At 36.9% G+C, this 27,082-nt stretch overlaps 2 protein-coding genes and 1 long non-coding RNA gene across 7 annotated transcripts in view; 2 read left to right on the forward strand and 1 right to left on the reverse strand.

Moving 5' to 3' along the window:
* The window catches only part of USP33 (ubiquitin specific peptidase 33), a 46,705-nt gene extending 38,225 nt beyond the window's left edge, over positions 1-8,480 (forward strand). For 2 of the 4 annotated variants that reach the window (XM_037498196.2, XM_037498197.2), the window contains exons 19-24: positions 118-287; positions 1,477-1,558; positions 2,292-2,400; positions 5,467-5,569; positions 6,409-6,477; positions 7,120-8,479. In XM_037498196.2, coding sequence (XP_037354093.1) covers positions 118-287; positions 1,477-1,558; positions 2,292-2,400; positions 5,467-5,569; positions 6,409-6,477; positions 7,120-7,277 — 691 coding nt within the window. In that variant the 3' untranslated portion in view covers positions 7,278-8,479. Of the gene's footprint in view, positions 1-117; positions 288-1,476; positions 1,559-2,291; positions 2,401-5,466; positions 5,570-6,408; positions 6,478-7,119 lie in introns of those variants that run through there. The other 2 variants (XM_037498195.2, XM_037498198.2) reach the window with 2 other exon arrangements.
* Positions 8,481-12,032: 3,552 nt separating this feature from the next.
* On the reverse strand, positions 12,033-17,358 carry LOC129145167 (uncharacterized). Its single transcript, XR_008550336.1, has 3 exons — positions 17,236-17,358; positions 15,059-15,239; positions 12,033-12,613 (listed from the first exon to the last, which is right to left on the reverse strand). It is a non-coding gene; the product is annotated as an uncharacterized LOC129145167 (long non-coding RNA).
* Positions 17,359-18,542: 1,184 nt separating this feature from the next.
* Positions 18,543-27,082, forward strand: part of ZZZ3 (zinc finger ZZ-type containing 3) — a 74,599-nt gene continuing 66,059 nt past the window's right edge. The window contains exon 1 of one of the 2 annotated variants that reach the window (XM_037500543.2): positions 18,543-18,582. The gene's annotated coding sequence lies outside the window, so the exon portion shown is untranslated. Of the gene's footprint in view, positions 18,583-18,889; positions 19,236-27,082 lie in introns of those variants that run through there. The other variant, XM_037500544.2, reaches the window with a different exon arrangement.

Below are 27,082 nucleotides of genomic sequence, written 5' to 3' on the forward strand. Positions count from 1 at the left end.
AATTAAGAGTCACAGTGTTGATACACATGTTATGTTTAATGTGGAAGAGGAAAAATCCACTTACTAGTCTAGTGTATAAAATGCATATAAAATTTAATGAATCATTGTTCTTAACAGGAAGAGCAGTGAAGAGGCACAAAAAGAGAGGCGAAGGATATCAAATTTGTTGAACATCATGGAACCAAGTCTCCTTCAGTTTTATATTTCTCGTCAGTGGCTAAATAAATTTAAGACCTTTGCTGAACCTGGTCCTATTTCAAATAATGATTTTCTCTGTATTCATGGAGGTAAGAGATTGCTTAATGGAAAGCAGTAGTAGGGCTATGATTATATCTTTACAGATTAGGAAAAAGCCAACAAATTTCCTATTCTACTTACTTCCTTCCCATTTCCTGCAGTCCAACTTGAATGTGTTCCATCCAATACAGTTTCCAAAATTGGCTATATTTTTTAAATAGGCATTCTATAGCATCTTCATAGAACAGATAGATATTGAGTGCCTATTTCAAGCCCTTTGCCTTATACATTCAATATATATATATATATATATAGTCAATATACAGAATGTCTTTATCACTATAGAATACCATTAATCGAACTTATGGACTAGAGTCAATACCTTAGATTATACCACTGTTTCTCTTCTCAAAGCTCTAATTTCATAATAGAAACATACATAAATAGCCCTCTATTTACATCATTTTTCTCAACAGGGAAAAAAACATTCAGCTACCAAATGTATTTGTGGTTTTTATCCCTTTTGTCTAAGCGAATAGTTCTTTTCCTAAGTATGAGAATATACGTATAATTAAAAAACTCATATACTTAAATTTGCTAAATATAATTTATGTCTTCTGATTGACTAACATTGTTTGTTACCACAATAAACACCTTAGTGTGACACCTTTATTAACTTTATGGTTGAAGACTCAATATTGTCAATTATTTTTGTAGTAAAATCACAAGAGATAGTAGGAATTTTCTGTATTGGATTTAGGACATAAACACTGAGAATATTTCTGTATGTGAATTTTTCTCTCACTGAGCTACTAATATTAGGCTGTTCCTGTTCTGAATCTTCTCATAAATCTTTCATAATTAATCTGTACCTCCCTTTTAATGTAGTTACTTATATAAATGCTTTATTTCTTCTCCTACTTCATAAGCTCCATAAGGAGAAGATTATCTCTTATTTTTCTTTAATTTCTTTCAACACAGTCAAAACTTACTAAATATTTACATAAGGAAATACTTGAAAATCTTGGTTAGCTGATTTTTCTCTTCAAGAAATGCATTCATCCTGAGGAACATAATCATCAGAAATATGTACACTTAATATTTAACCTTTTTGAGAGGGATTTCAAGAATAATGATTGAAAAATGCCAGTGGTTAATCGGTTTAAAAATGAGTTTAACTTTTGAAAGTAAAATAAAGGAGTTAAACAGTGACACAAAACTGTCTATAAACTTTTTTAGGTGTTCCTCCGCGGAAAGCTAGTTATATTGAAGACTTGGTTTTGATGCTGCCTCAGAATATTTGGGATAACCTATATAGCAGGTTTGTTTTTATAAATCAGATAATTATGGTATTGTGAAGATCAGCTTGTGAAACTGGATAAAAGAAGATTGGATTATTTCATATATGTTCCTTTTGCTGTATATTGTTGATAAAGCCTGTCCTTTTTCTTCATTCCTTCTGAAGTTTGAGTTGGAAGACAAATTCTACTTTGAGCAAGGGTAGCCCTAGCCTATAAATTATTATTTTCTATGTTCTCATTATCTGTTAAGTATGCTGTGATATTTAGCTCTTCAATTTTAAAGTTTTAAATTTTAGAATGTTTTGTATATAATTTCCTTATTATATTTTTCTTAAGTTAGATATTGAAAATATTTCATTCCATGACTTTTTACTTGAGCAATCAGGGTAAAATTTATTGATTAAAACTGATTAACACTGTGACTGTATATAATTTAGATTAATTTGTTGTATCCTAATATTTGAAAAGTACTTTCAATGTATTTTGTAGCAGAAATAGCTTAGAAGAGTATGTAGAGAATGTTGAAATAGATTAAACAGGTTAGGCAATAAACTGATAAAATCGTTAATTCTGATAAACATAAAATCAAGTCTTTATGAATATTTGATTATTCAATTAGTTTAAGTATGACTGAGAATTTTCCTGTGAGAATATATTCTTTACTAGGGAAGTAGCCATTGACTGAAAGCTGAAGACAAATTTCCTAGAACCTTCTTCAGAATTATCACAGTTGTTGAATTCTTCATGCTTTAGGTATGGAGGAGGACCAGCTGTTAACCATCTGTACATTTGTCACACATGTCAAATTGAGGCAGAGAAAGTTGAAAGAAGAAGAAAAACTGAATTGGAAATTTTTATTCGGGTAAAAAAAATCATACTTTTGAACTTTAAATATGATCTAGGATAAAGAACTAACAACTAGCAGAACTACATTATGTTGAAACTTTTTCGTAGAATTGATTTTAATTGTTCTGGTTGCATAATAGTGAAAGATCTCAGATGAGGCACAACAATTCTGTTGAGTTCTCCTTTTATGGATTTTTGTTTTTATGGATTGATGATAAATTTTGTTTTATGGATTGGCATGGGCAAGAAAGCTTATTGCAAATGGTAAATTATAGGTTTCCTTAAATTGATTTTTTTTTGAAAGCATCTACCAAGACTGCATTCTCTACTTCCATCCCTTTGTAAGATATAATATTGTTCTGGGTGGACTATCTGGGCTCATAAATATGCCCAGTTTCCTTTTATTGTAAGCAACAGGAGAATCTGGTCACAATCCTTAAAAAGAGCTGAATAACTAGGTTTTATGGGCAAGACTAGTATAGTTCCACTTATCTAGGTCTCTTCAAAGTGCTGCTGTCACTATATTTCTTTATGATCCAAATTCCCAGTAGACGATCCTAGTAGAATTTAGTCACCTGAAAGGAATGAAATATTCATTGATATTCCTACTGAATCTATATATTGGTGATACACACACACGCACACGCATACACGCATACATAGGTATAAATATGTGTGTGTGTTTAGAAACAAGTGATCTATTAATTTCCTTACTCTGGGAAGCAGTGAATACTCCAGAAGGATTGAGCATATAATCTAATTCTAAATTCTAAACATATTTCTCCAGTAAAAGGAACCAGCTCTCCTTAGAGAAAAGGCTGCTTCTAGACCCAGGGCAGGAAACTTGTAAGATCAACCTGAAACTTAACTACTTTTCCAGAAATTAAAGAAGTTCTTGAAGAGTGATAAGGACATATCAGAAGCATAGACGCTAGCTGGAAGGGACTCCTACTTGCCAAATTTGGGACATTTTAAGTGTCAGAATAAATTATAGTAACAAAACCCACTAGACAAATTGATGTTACTTCCATATAGACGTAATTAAGTGTATAAGGTGAAAGGTTGACAAGGAATGGAAATTCCTCTCCATAAAATACTTAATTACAAAGAGAAAAGACTATTTTAAGCAGAGAGGCCTGGCACCTCAAACTTACTCATTTGAATAACAGGAGAAATGGAACAAATCAAAATCACATGTAGGATAAAATACAATGAGAAAAACAAAGCATCTCTTGTTTGGTACATAAAGTGTATAAACCTGAAATTCAGACAAACCAAAATTGGGAAGCATTTTATAAAACCACTGGCCTATATATTTCAAAATTGTCTAAGTTGTGCAAGTCATGGAAAAACTGAGGAACTGCCAGATTCAAGGGAATAAGTTACATGCAACATGTGATTCTTGACTGTACCCTTTGGCTGTTAGTGACATTATTGGGTCAATTAGATGGAAATCTGAGGATTAGCTGCTAATGCTATATCAATGTCAGTTTCCAAACTCCAGGATAAGAGGCATCAGGAGTACCATAGCAAGGAAAGGAGTCAGGGGCAGATTTAAGCAGGATAGTCATATAGGCCTCTTTGAAAAGGTGACATTTCAACACACTTGGAGGTAAGGGAGATAGATATCTGCAACAAGAAGGGATAGTTACTGTAAAAGCTTTTGAGAGACAGGAATGGATCTACTTGGTCATAGAAATAACAAAGAGGAGCTAGGTGTCACCAGAAGTAGACAACAAGAAGATGATGTTTGAATATGAAGTCAAATCATTTGGCCATATCATAGAGATATTTCTGGGCTAGCAGGAGGATCTTTGAGGACAGTGGCAGAGTTTAAATTAGATTTGATTACTACATTACTAGATAAACATACTCTGAACTTGGTTGTCTCGGTGGGCATTTACTTGCATATCATGAACTATTTTTAGGAAAGTCATTGCCTTTTCATACTATTATAATTAGATAAATTCTAGATACCTTTCATGTTGCCTTCACTTCTTTTTCTATACCAGTTTTTCTATCAGTTTGGTTCTTTTTTTAGTTGAAAGCAGTAGAAGCGAGACTGGTTAATTTAAGCAAAAAAATTTATTGACAAGAAAAATGAATAACCAAACTTCCATGTGCGGGAACCAAGGTAGCCTGGTTATTTAGATGACAAAAACTGACACTGGATTGAGCCCATTCTTAACTATTAAGTCACTCCTATGAAGATTTCTATGTCTTGTAGAATTGGCCTAATTTGAGACCTTAGGACTAGTGGAAGGACTATCCCTTCATTTTTGAGAATTTTTTTTAAAAGATTTATTTATTTATGTCTACAAGAACTGGGATACAGGCCAGAGGTACAGGCGGGTGGTGAGAGGATTCACCAGAGACAGAGTGGGGAACAGAACAAGCAGACTGACTGAAATACACTGCTGAGGGGAGTAGCGGGAGAGTCAGGAGAGGTCTGCTGTGCCATGTGATAGCTCCCTGGCTGGCTGGGGATCAAACTCATGCTGCAGTGGCTGTGGGTAGCTTCACAGTGCTGTGCTTAACCCTTTGCACCACCAGCGAGGCCCATTTTGAGAATTTATTCTAAACATAAATGTATGTTGTCTGTGAAATAATATGTATAAGATTATTCATTATAGTATTGTGCTTATAATTTTTTGCAGCATTTTGTTTGTAATCTTACCACATCCATCAATGTCTTAAGTGAATAGAAGTAAGGCGTAGACAGTGGATATTTTATGTTTAAATAGGAGCTAGACATCTGATTTTTAATAAATCTGTAGCATATTTGTTATTTTGAAGACTTTACCTTGATGTAACATCTTCACTTAAGATGTATTTTATGCCCCTTTTGTGTACATCTGCCCATTTTGTTTTCCTCCATGTTTAAAATTTTGAAAAGTAACCTAGAATTGTCTATTGATAGGTGTGACCATACATCATAGGACTAAGATAATGTATCATTGCACATCATATTCTGTGTACATGAGAATTGGCCTTATCATATGCTGAAATAGAATGGTTGTATTATCTGCTACAAAGTAAGTTACAGATACTGTGTGCCTGATTTTTCCCTTCTCCCTTGTAGCTCAATAGAGCATTCCAAGAGGAGGACTCTCCAGCTACTTTTTATTGCATAAGTATGCAGTGGTTTAGAGAATGGGAAAGTTTTGTGAAGGGTAAAGATGGAGGTAAGTGGTTAACTGAAAAATGAAATTCTTTGTGGATATTTTGTTAGTTTATTTGGTGAATTTTTTTTAATATCTGTGTGCACTTGGGATTAAACTCAAGGAAACAATGCAGAAAGATCCCTGCCCTTAGGGATCTTTTGTTTTGGTTTATATTCTGGTTCTTTTTAATTTTTCATACTTAGTTCATGAATTGTAGCAGATTTGCAGCAAGAATAAAGGAACTGAATAAAATTAGTTTGTAATCTCCATACTGAAAAATTTAAAAAAATTAGCTAATCAGATTGGTTAAATTATGGTTTATCCATTATAATGAGATACTATGTAAACTTTAAAAATAACCTGTATGATATTACTTAATAATTCAAAAAGATGATCTTGAAATGTGAAAAAGGTTGCAATGCAGTCTACAATATAGTATGCATAGTTAGAAACCTTTATATTTAAAAAGGTAAACAAAGGTTAAGAATATTGTGGTCAAATTGAGAATTACATAATTTCTCTTTAAATTACAAAGGCCTTGGTTTTTTAATAGCATTAAAGGTATGTTTTAACCTGTAATTCCCAAATGGGTATTTAAGAAATCCTTTCTGGTAGACTTTGGGTGATAGCAAGAGATCCTCTCATCTTCTTTCCTGGTTCTGTTTTGGGAAAAATAAAACCTAAAAAGGATTAGACATTCAGGGAAAGACAGTAATGAATTGCTATGATAATGGGCTGAAAAATAATCAATTTGACTGTAACTATATCGCTCAGTTATTTCAGATACAGAAATATATAATTCTTTCATACATTTTCTTGAAAAGTATGCATTTTGATAATTTGTTTTACCTTTGATTTAGATCCTCCAGGCCCTATTGACAACACTAAAATTGCAGTTACTAAATGTGGCAGTGTGATGCTTAGACAAGGTAAGTTTGACTACTGTTTAAGCCTTTATTGTTAGTGACTTGTCATTGTTAACAATATTATCACTAGCAAGCTATGCCATCTTTTGTGTGTGTGTGTGTGTATAGAAGATCTGGGGTGCAGGCCAGAGGTGCAGAGAGTGAGAGGATTCACCAGAGACAAAGTGGGGAGCAGAAAAGGTGGATTGATTGAAATACACTGCTGAGGGGAGCTGTGTGTGAGACAGTGGAGGTCTGCTGCGCCATGTGGATTAACTCCCTGTCTGGGGATCAAACTCAGCCTGTAGTGGTGACAGCACTGAGACTTAATCCATAGGCCACTAGGGAGGCCCAATGCTACCTTTTTTATATCCAGCTCTATCATGTAATTCATACATGAACCAGTGCAAATAGTGGAAATATGCCAGTTTAAAATTTTTATCTAAGGAAAGGTTTTAAGGCTGTTGATAGGAGCTAGGAAAAAGGATCAATGACTTTTAAAAATGGACTATACAGTTTATAACAATATGAACTGGTAGACTGAAGGTTCATGTCTCCAAAGATCTGTTATTCCCCTAGTATTTATGTTGGGGGGTACATTATGGAAGCTTTTTCAATAGGGAAAAGTAGATTTGTAAATATTACTCTTTCTATACTTGATTTTAGGAGCAGATTCTGGTCAAATTTCTGAAGAAACATGGAATTTTCTCCAGTCTATATATGGTGGAGGGCCTGAAGTTATCCTGCGACCTCCAGTTGTTCATGTTGACCCTGACATATTACAAACAGAAGAAAAAATTGAAGTAGAAACCCGGTCTTTGTAATTTTGAGGCTATAGAGTTCTAATGAGAAATAATTTCCATTTCCCATGCCATATACACATGCAAAGACATTCCTACAAGCATGTTTATTTCCTTGATTTTTAAACTTTATCTTTATTTCTTCTTACTGGGCATTATGGAAGAATGTGTTAAAATGTATAATATACTACAGGTTGTTAATATTTAATGACAAATAACTTACCATAAATCTTTCAGTGTAATATTTTTGAAAGGGAAGGGGTAATTGTGATCATTTGGTAATCAGTAGGTTGTCTTTGATCTTTATATTACATGCAAATCCCTGCTGTCATTGGTAGTGTTGTAAATACTTTCACTTTGAAACTTTCATTACTCTAAACTACCATAACTGGTCAATCTTTTCATTTCTTCAGAAATCTAATTTAATTGTATAGTTTTGACATGGCTTCATATAATAAAAAGCCTATTTTAAATGAGAGTCATAGAAAAAAATGTTAATTTCCTAAAGCTCAGGAAACATTAGGTTGTCACTTCTTTTGCACTGCAACATATAAAATAGCATATTAATATTTACAAAATGTCTTTTTGAATGTACTGAGGATGTATTTAGTTTGAGTGGAATTTGTGTCAGCAGATATCAATAACTTATTGCCCCTTATACTGTAAAATGTTAAACTTCTATTCCTATAACCCTGGGTAGTATTCACTAATGTTAGTAAAAAAAAAAAAAGTTAGTTATAGGGCACTTTTTATTTTGAGAGCATGAAATAGGGAATGTGTCATTGAAATCGTTGATAAGGCTGAAGCCACTTGCAAATGATTTTTTAATGAAATGCATAAAGTCTTTTTGAATACTATAGTGTGCACTGCTCTTTGCTTGATTATGTGATGTCAAAAGTACTATATTCCAAGTACAAAAACAAACTGAATTACTTTAAGGGTGTTGAAAAGCATTCATGATGATTATGACTTTGTTTTGGTTTGGGGCAGCTGCCACTAACTAAAACAGTGTTGTTAAAATTAGTTCAATAAATGATTTTAAAATGTATAACTTGGGTGTTGAATATATTTGACAGATATTAAAAGGTAAGAGTCCTAAAATATGTTACTAATGTATGTTGTTTCTTAGTCAGAAGTGTGCAAAATAAAAAGTCATTTGGTGTAGTGTTGCTGTTTTGATGAGTTGATGTTTTGATGTTTAATGAAATGATGAGTGTATAATCACCCACTTAAGATTAGAATTAAAAAAAATATATTTAGTGTTTAGCATTCTTTTTCCTTATCATTATACTGTGATCCTCTTGAAGGATTTAATGAGAGTTTAGTATAATGCCTGGCATCTAGGAGTTATTCAAAACAGATTTGTTTTTAGTAGTGTTTATTACCATTAACTGAATCCTTATGTATTAGCCAGTCTACTAAAGTGCTTTACTCATATTTATTACAACTCTATGACAGAGGTCAAGTGGCTTGCCCAAAGTCATACAGCAAGTAAGTGAGAGATACAGGATTTTCAACTCATCAATGTTGAAATGCTCTTATTCACCATGATATAGTCTTTTCTTATGAATTTCTTTGAAACAGATTATATAGTCACATTCATTAATGCATTATTGGGATAGAGAATATAAAAATAGTCTAGCCTTTAAGAACTTACATATGATCATCAAAATACATAACACTATATACTAAGTGAAGGGATAGCAGTTCCATAGGTTCTCAGCTAAATATTAGCTTGTGTGTTGACACCTAAGCTTATGATGTGGGATAAAAGAAATGGTTTTTCTGAAGATGATTTTCTTGGAAATACTTAAGCTACAAAATAGGAAAATTGTGTCAAAGGAGAGCGAAAGCCTATTTATTTAAGAGTACATTGGTCTATAACAATGGTGTGAGGTTTTTTTGGACCTTGGAGTCAGTTTGCCTAAATACCACCTTTCAGCTGTACTGTAAAATTCTCTGATCTCCAGTTTTCTTCCTCTGTTAAGAATTTTGCAGGTTGGGTTTTCTAGGAAGCATATGCAGAGATGGGATTATAAGTACAAATCATTGGTTGGGGAACGATATCTGAAGGTGGGAAGAAGAAGGGTTGAACAGAGGCGATATCACACCCTAATGCTGACCTGACAAAGACTCTCCCAGCCTTTTGGGGAGCTCCAGAACTAAGATTATTCCATAGAGAGATGAGTCCTGCACTGGGCAGAAATAGGCCCGTTTTGTCACTGACTAGTGATTACCTGGAAGATTACCTTGGAAGATTACCTAGTGATTACCTTGAGCCTGGAAGAACTACCAGCTAGATCCTATCAGCCCAGCACACTCCTTTCAGCTGTGTGGTAAGTACTTTCTTGAAGAGTGGTCTGAGAATCTGCAAGTCTGTCATACTTGATCAGAGGATTATGATAATTATATGTATATTATATATAATTAGTATAATTGGGCACTTAATGATGTAACCTCTCATTTTTGTTCTCCTTTTCAAAATGTATATTACATAAGAATCCTGCCCAAAATGTTTAATCTGACTAATTATGCAGGGGAGGGGAAACCAAGATAATTTTTTTTAAAAGGCACATTGTACAAAACAGCTATCCTAGATATTTAAAATAATTAGTATTATAAGAGACAAAAAGGCTGATGAAGAGTAAGAGCATGACAGCTAATGTTACCTGGATTGAAGGAAAAATTTATAAGGACCAATATTGGGGCAATTAGGGAATTTGATCATGGGTATAAATGTTATTGTGTTAATGTTAGATTTTTTGAGTGTGATACCTACTGTAATGCGAGAGAATGAACTTTTTAGGGGATTCTGCTGAAATTTTTAGGGAATATTACATGTGGGTAATTATATCAGAAGCTATTTCATGTGTTTTGAAGCAACTCCCATAACTCAATGGAAGGTGAAGAATTGTGGGTTAGGGAATTAGATGATAAATGAATCCTGTAAGAGAAAAAAAAAGAACTATTATTCAAAACTAATACTGTCACCTCTCAGGTTGAATTCTTAGTCAATGTCATACATGAGGCTAAACATGTTTACAAGTATATACAACTATGAAGTGTCAGAATTCAAACCCAAATGTGTTTGACTCTGAAACTTCTGCTTCTCTCAGAAATCAAGTAAATTTCCAATTAGAAACCCCAATGACTGCTTTTCGGTGACTATATCCTAAAACTACTCTTAAACTTTCATGCTGCTGCATTTTATCAGTTTACCCCTGCTTATCTATTTGCTCTCTCTTCTTTTTTACCTCTCAGTCTGGGTGTTGAATCTTAAATCTTTGTTGATTATATTTCATTACCTTTATGTCTATTCTAGAAATAGCCCCAGGTTTCTAACTGCTGAATATATATATATATATATATATATATATATATATATATTTATAGGCATGTCTGTCACCTAAAACTCAACAATTTGAAAAGAAATTTGACCTTGATTGGGCTCATTCATTTGTCTTGGGTTGGATTGATCTAGAATAATTTCACTGAGATGACGAGCAAATTGGCAGTTTTTTCTGTCCTACAGCAGGCCAACCACAGGCACATTCTCTTGGTCATGGTAGAGGAGTGATACATTTTCAAGTCTGCTTGTGCCCTATCTGCAATATTTTATTGGCTAAAACAAGTTATATGGTGGATCAACAGAGGGAGAAATAGGTCCTACTTTTAATGCTTGTACAGAGTCCTTCTGACAATAAATTCTTGGAAACTGCAGGTGTCCTTTCTTTCTGATCACTAAAGGAAATGCTTTATTTGAGAACCTGCTGTGTTTGAATACTGGCTCTGCCACTTAATTGCTGTGCAACCTTGACAAGTACTCTGGCCTCAGATTCCTCATACAAATGAGAATCTATTGCCTGTCATTCTTTTTTTTTATTTTAAAGATTCATTATTTTTATTGATGCATAGAAACTGGGGTGTAGGCCAGAGGTGCAGTAGTGAGAGGATTCACCAGACAGAATAAGGAGCAGAATCTACCAAAATATACTGCTGAGGGGAGCAGTGGGCGAGACAGGAGAGGTCTGCTGTGTCATGTGAGTTGGGGATCCAACTTTGACCTCAGTGGCTGGTAGCGCTGAGACATTAACCCCTGAGCCACCAGGGAGGTGCTTTCCTTCCTGTGTTTAGAAACTAAATGCTTTTAAAGATAGAAATACATAGTAAATACACAGTATAGCTCTTAATTTTGGTTGCAGATATGCCCTATTTTGCAGATATGCCCTTAATTTTGGTTGCAGATGCATGTTATTGTACTGCTTTTCACTTATCACTAGTGAAGGAAGTCAAGGGTACCAGTCCATTCCCCTATTAGCGGTTGAATGGATACTGACTTCAATAATTCCTATCTACATTGTGTTCATGTAGCAAAATTATGGAGGCATAATAATGATAGCAATTATTCAGGTGTAAATTTATCAGAAAACCCCTTTGGGTTTAAGTTCCTTCAGTTCTCTGTCCCTCACCCATGTGGGCTGCTACAGGTTGTGGGCATCTGTGAGGCTGCTCATGAATAAAAAAACAGTGAAGATACATGCTACTCAGGTTGAAGACTAATGCATGTGTTTTTTGTTTTTTTTTTAATATATATTTTTTAAGATTTATTTATTTATTTATTTATTTATACAAGCACTGGGTACAGTCAGAAGCACGGGAGGGTGAGAGAATTCACCAGAGCCAGAGCGGGGAACAGAGCAGGCATACTGACGAAATACACTGCTGAGGGGCGCAGTGGGCAGCAGGAGAGATCTGCGCGCCATGCGGACCCTCGCCAGCACCTGGGGATCGAACTGGCGCTGCAGAGGCTGCTGGCAGCTTCGCAGCCCAGCGCTCAACTGCTGCACCACCAGGAGAGGCCCGAAGACTAGTGCATTTGTGGTATAAAAAAAGCACTTTATAATTTACTGGCTTAAAACATGCATAATTAAAAAATAATCTGTGGATTCCTTCTCCTCTGTGTGCTGTTTGGAGTCATTCATGAGGCTGCACTGAGCTGGCAAGTAGGCTATGCTGGAATGTCCGGTAAGTCCTCTAATTTAACTGGTTCCTTGGTGCTGTTGACTGAAGTACTGTATTTACATGAAGGCCTCTCTCCGTATGATCTCATTCTCCAAGGCCTCTCCATGTGGCTTCTCTCTCCCAAAGGATAGTCTGATCTTCCTTACTGCATGGTAGCTGGATTCCAAGAGGGTGAAAGAAAATGCAGGCTTCTAAAGAGTTAGGACTGAATTGGCAGTGTCGTTTTCATTAGTAAGAAACTATGTGAAGGTATAAATACCAGGAAGTGAAGGTATAAATACCAGGAAGTGAAGTTCACTGGTAGATGCCAATGTATCAGTTTGCCAAGTTTGATCAGTCTGGTGAAGGAAGCAGAAGAGGGTCACACAGTATCTGGTTGTTCCACTTTTACAGATAAAAGAAATGATCAATAGATATAGATAGCAAGAGCTTACTTAATCCTTTCATTGTAAAGTTACTAAGTTTTCAACTAATAGTTTTATTGAATGATTATTACCTGAATCAGTTATTTCATTACCAATTACAAATGGTGATTTTCTAATTTTAGCATTCCTTTTTCAGGGACTGTTAAAAAAATACTCATCACCCTGTAAATGCACTGTGGAAGATGAAAGGAAAGTGATTCTGGATCTGTGATATAAATGTCAAAACCCATACTAGCCTGGTGCTCCTGGAGTCAGCTGGGATCTGGGTGACAAATGTATGGACTGTATCAACTAAATGGAGGCTCGTGAATGAAGGCCTCTGAAAATGTGTAATTCATTCTTTTAAATATTACCAAATCTTTCTTAGAATAAAATCAGACTAAGTTTTTTTTTTTTTAACCTAGGCTATGTTGTTCATCTTTCTCAAGTTAGCAGAATTTATCTCCAGCCTAGATTGAGGGATGTGATGAAGAATCCCATAAAATTGTTGGATTTACTATAAGGATGCTGTTGATTATATTACAGAATCTTGTTTTGAGAGAATGGGAAAAACTTAACTTTGATGTTAGTACTGGCAATAATAATGTCTCCAGAGAGCAATTGGTTCTTTATTATCCCATGTATATGGAGACAGTCACACAACACATCTTGTTTTTTCCTTATTACATTATCTTCAGAAAGCTGAAAGAAAGTGTTCAGGACTTCAGAACAAGTAGTTTTGTGCATTATTTTTCTTCTATTTTCTTTTGCCTTAATAATCCCATGTTGATTAATTAAAGTTCTATTTTACCTATTATACTTTTTTGTAAACAACGTGATTTTAGAAATAAGCAAAATACAATTCAAAAAAATGTCAAATATATAGGGTTTTTTGGTGATGTACATCTTCTCCACCAAAAGAATTTCTCTCTTAGAGCAGGGCATAGAAGAGATGTCTGGTGAATTTGTCTAATTGATGTTGATGACTACCTTTTTTAAATTTCCTCCACCATAGTTTGTAGGTACCATCCTAACCTAGTTTTTCTTTTGCTTTTCTAGGTCATTTATCCTCTCTAGTTGTCACTTTTTTTTTTTTTGCCTTGTTTTTCAGGGTTTTGTTCTTCATTTCCAGCTCTTCTCATTTTATATGTTCTCCCTGGGCAATCTAATATAAAACCAGTTCAGTTACTACTTGTGTGTTGAAGACTCACAAATCTGAAATTCTAGCTCAAACCTGGAACCTGCATCCCAAACATACTTATTCAGCAGACTCCTGGGCTGTTTCATTTGTATGTACAAGTTACTTCAAACTCAGCAAAACTAACCAAACTATAACTTTTCCCTCATTCCTTGCTTCTACTTTACTTGTACTTTTTAACTATAGTCATCAGTGATACCTCCATCTCCCTCGAATTCTAGATTTGAATTTACCCACAAATTTAATCAGCTATCAAAATTTTAGAGATTCAGCCCCCAAAATAACTGGATACATATTTAGAAACAAATGTATTCATTAGTCCAGTAATTTACAATAGTAGGAACTTGGGACAGCCTGAATGCCCCAAATAGAAAAATGATTAAATTATATAACCATCTCTTGGGATTTTTTTTTTTTAATAGAGGCATGTTTTGTTGATTTATTTGTTTGTTTTTGTTTATACATGCACTGGGTACAGTCAGAAGTGTGGGAGGGTGAGAGAATTCACCAGAAGCTGAGTGGGAAGCAGAGCAGGCAGAAGGACCGAAGTACACTGCTGAGGGGAGCAGCGGGCGGCACCATGTGGGGACCCTCCTCCGGTGGCCGGGGAGCAGCCAGGGATCGAACCGGCGCCACAGAGGCCACGGGCAGCTTCACAACCCAGCGCTCAACCGCTGCGCCACCGGGGAGGCCCATCTCTTGGGATTTTTGAAGAATATTTGATACAGGAAATATCTAATGGAAAAAATTAGGATACATTGTTTCATATCAGATTTTATATATTCCATAGAAAAAACAGTGGCTTCCTAGTAGTGGTAAGTTTGTCCTACACTTTTATTAAGTACATCCCTTGTATCAAATCTCACTTTGGAGTGCTTCCTCTATACTCTGCCCTACTCACTCCCAAATGCGCCAGCCTAAATGTTTCTTCCTCAGGAATGCTTCCTTTTTCCTTCTGTCTAAAGACCTTAGAACACACATTTTGGCACATATGGACATATTCTCATAGTGACATGCAGTTTTCATTCATGGTACATATCAGTTTGAATTTACGTAAAGTATCTGTGATTATTTGTTGGATGTCAGCCTCCCTCCCTAGAATGCACTACTCTCTCTCCAGCACTATGAATAAATGAATGATATCAGTAGTTTTCACAGCACTTTCTGTGGCAGAGTCTTACCTAGTAAGGGGCTAAGGGAGATGTCAATGGTTGTCCTTTCCCAGGTCCTTTTATTTGGGTTAAATATTTGATTCTGGCATAAAGCTGCTTGAAAAAGGAACATCAATGCTTCAGAAAATACTGTACAAGCCCCTGAATTAGAAGATCTTGAAGTCTCCTTCATCTTTAGTATTCTATGATCCTAGATGAAATAACAAAGGTCATATAGTAATCTAACATAAGGAATGATTTTCATCAGGGAGGTTGGCAGCGGTTGCTTTTGCCAAGAGCAAAGAAGTTCCTTTTCTCCTCTACTACATAAATGAAGATCTAAGGGGCTCTAATCCCTTTTTATTTGGCCAAGATTTATTCCCAGGCTCAGAGTCTTCTTTCTTGACTACCTTCTTCACAATCAATGTGCTGGTCCTTTCCCCCTCCCTCCTTTTTTTAAAAGGATGTATTTATGCATATAAGAACTGGGGTGTAGGCCAGAGGTGTGTGGGTGGGGGGTAGTGGTGAGAGGATTCACCAGAGAGAGTGGGGAGCAGAACAGGCAGATCTACTGAAATACACTGCTGTCTCCTGCACTCCTTTAATGCCTGCTCCACGACCCTACAGACCAGCCATTTGGGGCTGCCATATAGTTTCCCTCGTACATTCCCATTCATGCAGTTCCATCAGCTGAGATTGTTTTGCTCTGCTTGTCAAATACTAACTTTATAAAAATTATTTCCCACAGTATTTATATCTATAGAGAGATGAATTTCACATTTGGGCAAGTCACTCTGCCACTTTTCTCAACAGGACATGTTTCACATGTTGGATTCCTTTGGAAGCCGACTTATATTAGTGGGAAGATTTATTAGAGAATGTTCCTGGGATCATCACTAGTGAGAGGGAGGGAAATAAGACTTGGGCAGAGGGAATAGTTGAGCTATAATACAGTTTTATTTTTTTAAGATTTATTTATGCGTACAAGAACTGGGGTACAGGCCAGAAATGGGTGTGGGGGGCAAGAGGATTCATCAGAGATAAGAGTGGGGAACAGAAATAGGCAGCTGAATGAAATACACTGCTGAGGGGAGCAGTGGGCAAGTCAGGAGAGGTCTGCTGTGCCATGTGGGTTGCTCCCTGGCTGGGGATCGAACTCATGCTGCAGTGGCTGCAGATAGCTTCATAGGTTGTGTTTAACCCTTTGTGCCACCAGGGAGGCCCCTATAATACAGTTTTAATGAAATTCTAAGCTAACGCAGGTTGTTCTGGAGATGGGATACGCCATCAGAATTGCCCCAAGTAGAGGTGAGAGGGTTGGACCATTTTTATCTCTGAGTTCATCAGTAATTGGATGTGGCCTCCATGGGAAGGGGTGTGACATTGTACAATGCCAGACGTCTGACAGCAGTTAACTTTAATAAAGAAAACCGCAACTAAAATTGGAGTGGGAAAGGCCTGTAGAGGGAGCTCTCATGTTCTCCCTCACCTGTAAGCAGCCCCAAACAGGAAGAAACTCAGTAAGAGACCCACAGGAAGAGAGGTATCTTGCATTCTCAAACAGAAGTGCAACTATCTCACTATGCCAGTAGGAGGATTTATTTTTAGATTAGCAACAAACCCAGCCAATGGAATCTATAGTTCAGTCAACTGTGAAGTGGTAGTGACCTGAATGCTTTTCTCCAATAAACTTTCACTTCTTAGTGATGACTTCCTTGTTCTCCCTTTCTATAAAAGCCTTCCATATTGTGCAACCCAGAGGATCTGCTTGACAGATTAGATGTTGCATGATTCATGAATCTAATAAAGCCAATTAGACATTCAAATTTACTTAGTTATATTTGTTTTTCTAACATAGCTTAAGGCTGGCTGTGGGCAGCATTCCTGGTTGCTAGGGGAGTAGATTTCAGTGCACACTGCAAACAATATGTATCTCAGGACTGTTGAAAATCTAAAATAGAATAAGTCATTATATATTTATAATGCATATAATATATATAATATTGCCTGGCACATAGGACTTGGGAAGAGAGGGTTGTGATGGTTATTATAAATAGAATGTAGTTAGTTCTATAAGCATATGGAGCAAGGTAGAGAAAGCTTGTTTTATTTTGAAGTCTCTATTTTAAGGCCTGCCACCAATTAATTTCAAAAGAGATTGTTCTTAAAGGCAGACTGACTGAAATACACGTAATATAAAAATATACCTGTCAACCTTGGTCTTGAAGCACATGTTGTTTTGAGTTGAGCTCTCAATGAAAACAGCAGGAAATGTCATTCAAACCATTTATAACTTTTATTAGCAAAATAAAAGTTACATATCCACTTGCCTGGAAAAAAAAGTTCCAAAGACAAGTAAAACAAAGGCAATGAAGTAGTACTTAACAATTGCAGAAGTGTTCTAGTTAATGGCTTCTATCACTGGATTTTATATTTTGGAACATCCTTAATATTATAGCTAGGGAAGATTTTGCTCAGCTTCCCCACAGCTGGTAAAAGGTGAGGTTGTGAACGGAATTATCAATCCAAAGGATGTGCTTATTTCCATTAATGGGTGCTGGATCTACTTTTCTGCTTGCTCCATATAGGTCGTCGATGTGTCTTGAGTATTTATTAAACAGTGATTTGTGGCAGATATAGGTCTAGGGATACACTAATGAGGAAAAGTTACAACATCCCTGCTTTTAAAGCTCTGACATTCTTAGTGGCAGGAAGACGGGGGATAAAAAAAAAAGGCCTGGAGAAAAAGGTAGTGTAACAGGTGGTGCAAATGTGTTATTTCGGATAGAGTGGTCTGAGAAGCCTCAGATACTACCTTTGAAGGAAGCTGAAATATGCATTGAACAGCCACGAGTTAAAGGAAATCTGGGGGAAGGTTTCTGGCCAGAGGGAACAACAAGCGCAGAGTCCTGAAGTGGATCGAGCCTGCGTGCTGCAGAACAGCCGGAAAGCCCGCGGGCTGGGCGAGGGGGCCGTGCGGTTAGAGATGAGGAAGGCACAGGAACACATGATGCACATATGCAGATGCTATCCTAGCCCGAGACGACACTGCCAAGGGAGCTAAGGTCTGCAAATCTCAAGAGGCCACAGCGGACAGATGAAGCGGATTTCCAACAGCGGGGCCAAGGAGACTCCTTCCTCCCTCCACCCGTAGGGCCAGGTAGCGTCCCGCAGGGGATGGACTGGGTGCAGCCCACAGAAGATCGACTCTCGCCGAGGGGCGGGGGCGGCCCCCGGGGGCGGCGGGCGGCGGCCCCCAGCCCCGCAGCGCTGCACCGGCCGCGGTTACCAGCAGGCGGTGTAGTGAGCGCGTCTGCAGCCGCCGCCGCCCGCCCGTCCCGACCAGGAGGAGAAAGGAGGGGACCGGAAGGAGCCGCTGGTGCTGCGGGAAGTGGCAGGAGCGGGAGGCGGGGACCCACCTGGAAGCGCCGAGGCGCCGCTGTCGAGCTTCCTGCGGCGGCGGCCACCCGAGCAAGTGCCGTGGCGGGGGCGGAGAGCGGCCACGGCGGCGGCGCCTCCCCGAGCGACCCGCGGCGCCCGGCCCCGCGCGAAAGGTGAGCAGGCTCTCGGGGCACGTGTTGGGGGCCACACGCGGCGGGGGGGAGAATGGTGGCGAGAACCGGGGGACGGTCGGCTCTGGGACCCGGATTTGGAACCCTACGCCGGGAGGGGGTGGGCAGGAGGAGGTGGCGGCGACGGCGGCGACGGCTAAGCCCCCACGTGGGGCGGGGTGCGCGCGCACGTGTGCGCGGGCGAAAGGGGGGCGGGGAGGATTCGGGGAGGGCGACGGGCGCGCGCTCGCGCAGTCGCGCCCACGTGACGGGCACGCCGGGGAGCTGCTTCCACGTGACAGGCAGGGAGGCAGAGGGATGCAGTCTCTGTCGCTTCGTCGTGCTCTTCCGAGATTTTACAGTTTATTGTTTTTCTTTTCAGCGAGGGTGATGGGGCGAGAAGTGTAAGGCGGAAAGACTTCCAGCCTTTTCTCTTGTACACGTTCTCCATCTCATTCATGAAACACTTCTTCTAAAGTTCCGAAATACTGAAATTTCTGGGCCGCCATGTTGGCTGTAGAGGAAACTCGCGAGATGGTAGTGGGTTTGTATCGCGAGATCTCCCGATTCTCGCGGGACCTTGTTGGCAGAGCAGTTGTCCTGGATGGCGGAGCCCTGGGTTCCGGGGGCTTGGGACCCGCAACTCTTTCTATAAGGCAAGTTGTTAGGGAGGGGCCGGGGCCGAGTGCCTCTTGCTGCCGGGAGACGTGCCGTGTCGGCTCCCTGGAGTTCCGAAGGTAGACATTGACCCCATTGAGGCGACTCGCTCCTCCTCCCCACCCCCCTGCGGGCGCCCCGCCACCTGCAGTAGCGTCCGCGCCCCTCACCCGGGCGCCCTCACCCCCGCCTAGTCCTAGTTCCATCCCGGTCCCGCCCGCTGGAATGCCGGAGCCGCGCTCGTGCAGACGTGACGATTCCATGGGATACCGTTTCTCCTACTTTCAGACGTTCCTGTCAGCTTTTCTTGTTTCCTTTTTCTAAAGAATTCCAGATCTGTTAACCATTCTGCCGCCTGTTTCTGCTGCGGTACTTTTCTCCGCTGCCCTCTCTCAGACGCCCAGAACCGCCTTCCGTTTCCTCTCTGTGGGCATCCTCGAATCCCATTTATTTAGTCAGCGATAACTTCCTCCTCATTCTAACTTTCCGTGCTTATCATTACTTTTGGGTAGTATTTGGCGGGATGCCTTAGGTGTCTGGCAATACCTGATGTCAGAATAAAGTCTTTTATTAATCTTTTTGTACGTGCCTGTTGACTCATAATTGTTGATGAGAGGCTGATGACTGATTTGTTACTGAGGTTGCTGTTTTGGATGTGTAGGGATGGCTTTAGGTCCCATTTACAGTAACAAAATGAATGTTTTACGTTAAAAGCAAACGTTCTCATAAACTTTGGTATCGAAGTTCGAGTTGTTTTTCCTTAGATAAGTGAGGCATCAATTAATTTTTCTTAAACCCTCCAGTGTCTTACCAAAAGTGAAGTTACTCTCTCTATGAGTGTGTAGATATTTCCGTATCTCAGAGCAATCTTTGGATTTATTCAGTAGTCGTAGTGGGGTTGGGGGGACTAATTATGAAGCTATTTAGATAACTAGGTAATCCATTAATTTTTAAACTCCAGATGTGTTATTTGCCTCTACCCAATACAGCAAAGTATAGTAAAACTCTTCTCGCTCTTTCAAGTTGCTTTCTTCTGTCTTCTATTTCTCTGTTCGCTTTTAGTGGTAGCCATGTGTCCCAGATATTTGCTATGTATTATTATTTTTTTTTTAACGAAAAGGAGAAAGTGGGTGTTGTTTTAAAAAGCATAATGTTGCAACTAGTAGACATTGTTCTCAGTTAACTTTTCAGTGCTTTTAAAAAAACCCTTTTTTTTTTTCCTTTTCCACAGATTTTTTTTTTGTGGTGTGGTTTTGTGAAAACATCTCGAGTGATAAGCATTTTTTAGGCTAGAAATGAAGTATGCTGGCAACTATGCACAAAATAATGCCCATCTTAAGTAGAATTTAAATATTTTATCATTTGGGTTTTATGTTTCTTAATATTTGTTGTATGTACCATTATATTCATGTGTTTATACTTTATATTATGTGTTCTTTACTGTGCCCGACATATATGTATAGGCGTTTTCTGGAAGTTTTAAAAGTTCATCAATTCAGTTAAATATTTCTGACCTTGCAATTTTAGTGACCTCACCTGGAGTAATTAATACAAACAGAAGCTCGTATAATCATCTTGAAAGTGCTAAACAACAGTACGTGTGTCTAGTTTTTTTGTGTGTGTTGTGTGTGTTTTCACCCCCAACCCTGCAAGTGCTAATTTATCAAGCTGTTAATTAAAAAGTTCCTCCTTTTCTTTGGCAATGTGGTTTTCTATTGTAATAGTTCAAGGAGGAATAAAAGTTGAATATTGAGAGGTGTTATGTGGGAAAAAGAAAAAGGAGAAGGGGGGTGTATATGTATAAGTTGAAATAGTGAAATGGAATTGGAGAAGTTGCGGAGAAAAGGATGGCAGAAGATTGGAACCAAGAGGAGGCAGGCTCATGATGATTAGTGGGTAAGGAGTTGAATACATTTGGAATCACTATTTGAATCAGTTCTTTTCTTGTCGAAGATTTTTTTTAGATAGTTTTCAATCCATTCTCCAAATTGCTTAGTAATTACATTTCATAAATAGTCAGCAACTGAGGTTTTTATTTGATGGAAGTTTGTAAATTCTTTGCTAAGGAAAAGACCTCCTTAGTTAAATAACATTTGTCGAATACATTTTGTTTTAGAAGTAGGAAATTGTGAAAATGACAATGAATTCTAAGGTCACAATTCTGTAAAGATCTACTAAGGTTTGCTTGATAATTGGGCCTTTGGTAGTTCATATATATATCTGATCCTTGCGGTAATGTATGTTCCTTTTAAAATGTTTTCTGAGCTGTGGTGGGTCTTGGGAATTATCATTCTTTTCTAGACACTAAATTACCTGAAGTACTGGGTAGAAATACACAGAAGATCCAAGGAAGAGGAAAAATGTTATATTACATTATTTGAGTTTGCTTGAGTAAAATTGAAATAACCAAGAAATTTTTTTTCTTTTTGCTCAGTTATTACTGGCATAGAAGTGAACTGTGAGAGCTCATTCATGCACTCATTCAGAGATCATAGGAAATTAAAAACAATATTACTGACATCTTAACTTGGCTTTTTTCTTAAGGTCTGACTCAGTTTCCATATAATCTCTTCTTCAGTCTGAAAAAGCTATATTGTAATGCTTATGTTTACATATTAATTATATTAAGAATGTAAATTTTATTTACCTCTTTTTCAAGCAGTGTCCAAAAGAAAGTACAGTAAATTACTTGATCAGAAATATTAATAAAAGTATATTGCAGGTGATCAGAAAGATCTTTCTAATTTCATTTGAAAGTCAGTCTGGATTTAACCACAAGAATATTCACTGGAAGACTGATTTTTAAAGTGGTGTTTTGAAGAGGTTGTATACACTGTGGTGCCAGTTTTTGTAGTTAATACTGATAACCCTAGTAATTATACTTTAAAAAACAGTATTAGTAAATAATTCCCAGCGTCCAAAATCTAGACTTTTAAACCAAGTAAGTATGGATGTTGGAGTTTTATTTGAACTACCCATCATACCTTTATCTGCTTTTTTCTTTTCAGTGTTTTCTCATTTGTGTAGGTGATTTTTGTTTTCTTGGATAATTGAATTGAATAACCTGAGATTATGAAATTATTCAGTATATTTATAATTGAAAGTCATGAATTCAGTGAAAATTTTTTGAGTACTGGTGATCACAGCCACTTGAAATAACAGGTATCTGAAACTGCAAAATTACTGTAATCAGATACAAGGAACTTATGGCTTTTATTCAGGAACTGTGATTATATAACTATAACTCCTGATTATATTCAGAAGTAAATAACTTAAAATTTTTCAACCTCAGCTTTGTTGGTTACTTGAGATTTTAACCCACAAATTATAATCTGTGGGGTTGGCCATTATAGTTAGGCACATTGATTACGGATAGTCATCTTATTTCAAGGGAAAATGCAGAGAGCTTTTCAAAATTAGATGGAACTATAGAAGAATAGTGTTTTAATGCCATTGTATAGAGACAGCTAGTCCTACAGCTAGTCCTATAATAATTAATTTCTGAGTTAATATCGTAGAGCGATATAGTACCTGATCATATGTCACAAATGATGACCTTAATCATAAATTTTCACTCCATGTACTATGTTTAAGGAAGTATTAGGTTGGTGTCTTTTGACAAGATAGTTACGAATTAATATTTTAAAACTTTGTTAATGACTAAGTTTAATTTTTCTGAAAGTTCACTTAAATAACTCATCTAATGATACCAAATAAAAGTAATGCTGTTGAGTATGGATTTTCCTTTTTTATTTCATTGTTTTTATTTATTATTATTTTAAGGAATTACCTCCTAAATAAGTTGTTAATACATTTAATTTGATGTCAGTAACAGACAACTAATTTTCTAAAGATGAACATATTTGTTGATGAAGTCGTTTTCAAAGCAGATAATTAGAATTAGTAAATTACCTGTCCATATGATTTACTTCTATAGTTTGGAACCCTGGTATCAAGTCTCCGTCCTTAGCACAGCTGAGTGTGCTGAGATGAGAAATGTTTTATTTTGTAGTGAATTTTCTTTATTGCTTTGTTTGCCTTCCCAGTCTCTTTTACTATGTTAGTTAAAAACCTTTTGCTTCCTTCACTGGCAGAGTGATGGTTAGATAATGTTTGACATAGAGATAAAGGGTATGTAATTTTAATAACTGGGCGAGGATTTAAAATACAATCATACTAACATTTTGGTAGTTTCCTCACAGTGAGTCTTCATAACCATCATTACAAATGGTTGTATGATATTCCATGTGTAGAGGTATTATCGTTCTCTTATTGTGACTTTTTTGCATATTTAAATAACAGTGTAAAGAACATTTATATAGGAGATTCCTGTTCATAATTCTGATATATTGCCAGAAATGATTTTTAGGTATACTTTAGAGCCTCTTAGAACGTATCTATCAAAAGGATCAACTTACATTCATATCTTTTAGTGACTATTGCTCGATAGCTCAACATTAAATTAAAAAAAATTTAATAGGGTAGAAGTCATATCACTTTATTTGTTAGATTACAACTGAGGTGAAACATTACCTTATGCTTTATAGATATAATCTTTTCATGAAATTCTAAGGTAAATAAGTAACATAATCAAATATTTTGATCTAATTTTGGCCTCCTGATCTTAGTAAATTTCTCCAGAAATGTAATAAATAATACTGATTTAATTCTGTAACTTAAAATGTGTGTAAGTGAAATTTAAATAAAGTAAATTTTTACCTTATGTCATATTGATATAAAGTGAGATTCTGAATGTTTTCCTCCAAATTGATAATTGTCTCAATTCTTCATTAAATAATCCTTTATTTTGGCATTGTTTTGTTGTTTCATCTTCACATTTTAAATGTTTATATTTTGTATTGTTTGTTTTTATCCCAAACTTTGAAAAGTGTTAGTAATATTTTAGATGATTCTTGCATGTTTAGTATCTTTTGCCCTGGTTTTCTTTTTATTGTGATGTTTTTCTTCCTGATTTTCAAGGGTACTTTATAAATTGATGATAATAAAGCTCATTCTGTACAAAAAAATGTTTATAATTCCTTTTTCTTATCAGCCCAAATTTGAAATATTCTTCTGTACTCCAAAATTTAGTAGGATTAAATGAAGCAGTTTCTCCTTTCTTGTACAATGTATGAAATTACTTAAGAGGAGTACAGTACTAGGAGCGACACAAAGAACACTTTGGTGGGCATTATGGAACTAGAGAAATAAATAAGGTGAATAATTTAGGATCTATACCTAGTTGTTTCCTTTATTAAATAGTAATATACAACTTGATGTTATATGTCTCTAAAATATTTAATGAAAAGTGCACATTGGCAGTTCTAAAACATTACAGAATCACATCACCTTTAACTTAAGTAACGCACTGCAGTGTGGTACATTGACTGAAACTCCATAATTAAGATATTTTAGGTGAGCACTAGTTGAGGGCATTTGTGTCAAAGAAAAAAAAAGCATTTTTAATACTGAAAATTTTTGATGTTTACAACAGTGTTTTTTTCTTTATGAAACAGTTATTCAAGATTTTAAAACAATTTTTAAAAAGATGTTTATATTTACATTTTAATGCTGATGGCTTCAAGGCTCTATTAAATAATGATTTTAATGTTTTCTGTTTACAGATTGGTGTGATTTTATTAATGCTAGGTATGAAAAACAGGGTAACTTTGTGAAACTAATTATTTGAAAACACCTGTGTTCTGGGCTGGGGATCACACAAAGAATTGTAATAAAGAATATGATGTGATGAAATTTCCTTCTACCTTGAATTGGGGTGAGATTTAAAGGGACTAGAATAATTTTATATCTTTATTTCTACTGGAATTCATTAAGGATCTGTTGACTTTGTTAAACAGCACTAAAGTGGCTCAGGAAATAGAAGTTGTATAATTGTCCTGGCACTTATTTACCCTCTTACTATTAATTTATATTTGTCACAGTTTAAGGAAAAAAGATCCTGCAGGTTGTATGACTTCCCCATTAGAAAGCAGAATTATGTATTTCATTTAAAAAAATAGAATGCTTTATTTGACTTGGCTGTATTATAGAGGGAGTGCCAAGATTTTTTTCTCCTGAAAAAGGTGTGTATGTAAGATTTATCTTTTGACAGTCCTCAAGCTTTGTAATATTTATGTTAACGTTTTACTCCCTATCCAAACCTGTAATTCTTAATCTGAACATCTCCATTAAATGTAAATGTTTAATGTTGTTTTTACAGTAATATATTTTATTTCCTGAGGGAGAAGTACCTTCCTCCCCTTAAAAAAAGTGAATATGATTAAAATATAATAGAGCAAGTTGTCATCAGTGTACAGTACAGTTCAGTGAATTTTAACAATGTGAACACACCTGTGTAATCATTACCAAGAAGCAGAACATTATCAACCCCCCTACGCTTTGTTGTACCCTATTCTGGTCATTAACTTAAAACCTCCCCACCCCACCCCATGAGAAACTGGTATTTGATGTCTAGTACCACAGAAAAAGTTTGCTTTTTATCTTCTATTTCTTTTGTAAACATTATTGCACTTTTATCCTGTTTAGATGTGAGAACCTGAGAAATCCTAGAGAAATCCTAGATTGAAATCCTCAATCTGATTTATACCTGGAGATCTCAGTACTATGGCATAGGCTCCTAAGCTTTATCATGACATTCAGAGCTTTTAAGAGCTCAGAAGAGGGCAACCAAGAAAAGTCTTGGCTTTTAGATGTGTGGTAGACTGTTTTGATGTTAACTTGGGCAAACAGGATTTTTTAATTTCTGTCATTGATGGCCCTTAACAGTACCTCACCCATTTTTTTTTGCCCCGTGACTTAAAAATTTTGTTTTGAAAACTGTTAGAGCATTCCTGACCAGATGATGGCTTTTGGACCTTTATCCTATGACTTGGCAGCTTTCTTTTCATTCTTTGCGTTCCTTTCAAGCAGTGATTCTTATTGTAATTTTTATGATAGATACCCTGTGGTATTCTCTAATTTCTTTTTTTTTTTTTTTAAGATTTATTTATACAAGCACTGAGTTACAGTCAGAAGCATGGGAGGATGAGAGAATTCACCAGATTCAGAGGGGAGAGCAGAGCAGGCAGACTGACAAAATACACTGCTGAGGGGGGCAGCGGGCAAGGCAGGAGAGATCTGTCGCGCCATGTGGGACCCTTCCCGGTGGCCAGGGATTGAACCTGCGCTGCAGAGGCTGCAGGCAGCTTCGCAGCCCAGCACTCAACTGCTGCGCCGCTGGGGAGGCTTGGTATTCTCTAATTTCAAAGGATATTGTGAGCTTCTTCACCCCCACCCCCCACACCCCCAGGAAAATAGCTGAATTTAGGTTGGAGTATTTTACTTTAAAAATATTTATTTTATATTTATGAATTGTATAACATTGTAGTGTGCAGATTATAAAATCAAATTATAGGCTACTGAAACAATGAGAATCAGCTAAGAATGTGACCTAGATAGTAACCCCTTTCAAGGGGCTGGCTTCAAGTGTAACTTTTTTTTAATCAGAAATTTTCCCTTTTGTATTTTTTTTTTTTTTTCTTTTCCCACGTAGTCTTTAAAAAGGCATTGTGAGTGCAGCAGACCTCTTCTGTCTAGCCTGCAGTTCCTCTTAGGAGTGTATTTCAATAAATCTACCTGCTATGTTCTCTACCCTGTCTCTGGTGAGTTCTTTCACCCCCAAGCCTCCGGCCTACACCAGATTCTCCCCTAGGACAAAAATTACTGACTTGGCAGGAAGGACCTTTCATCTGGGAAAACTCTTCAGGAAGATAGGAGCCATGGCTTCTACATCTCTATATGCCTATCTTGTTGTAAATGCTTAATAAACATTTGTGGAACACAACTG

This window comes from Talpa occidentalis, unplaced genomic scaffold (assembly GCF_014898055.3).
Source record: "Talpa occidentalis isolate TD23 unplaced genomic scaffold, MPIMG_talOcc4v2.1 talOcc4.9, whole genome shotgun sequence".
In the NCBI taxonomy this organism is placed as follows: Eukaryota; Metazoa; Chordata; class Mammalia; order Eulipotyphla; family Talpidae; genus Talpa; species Talpa occidentalis.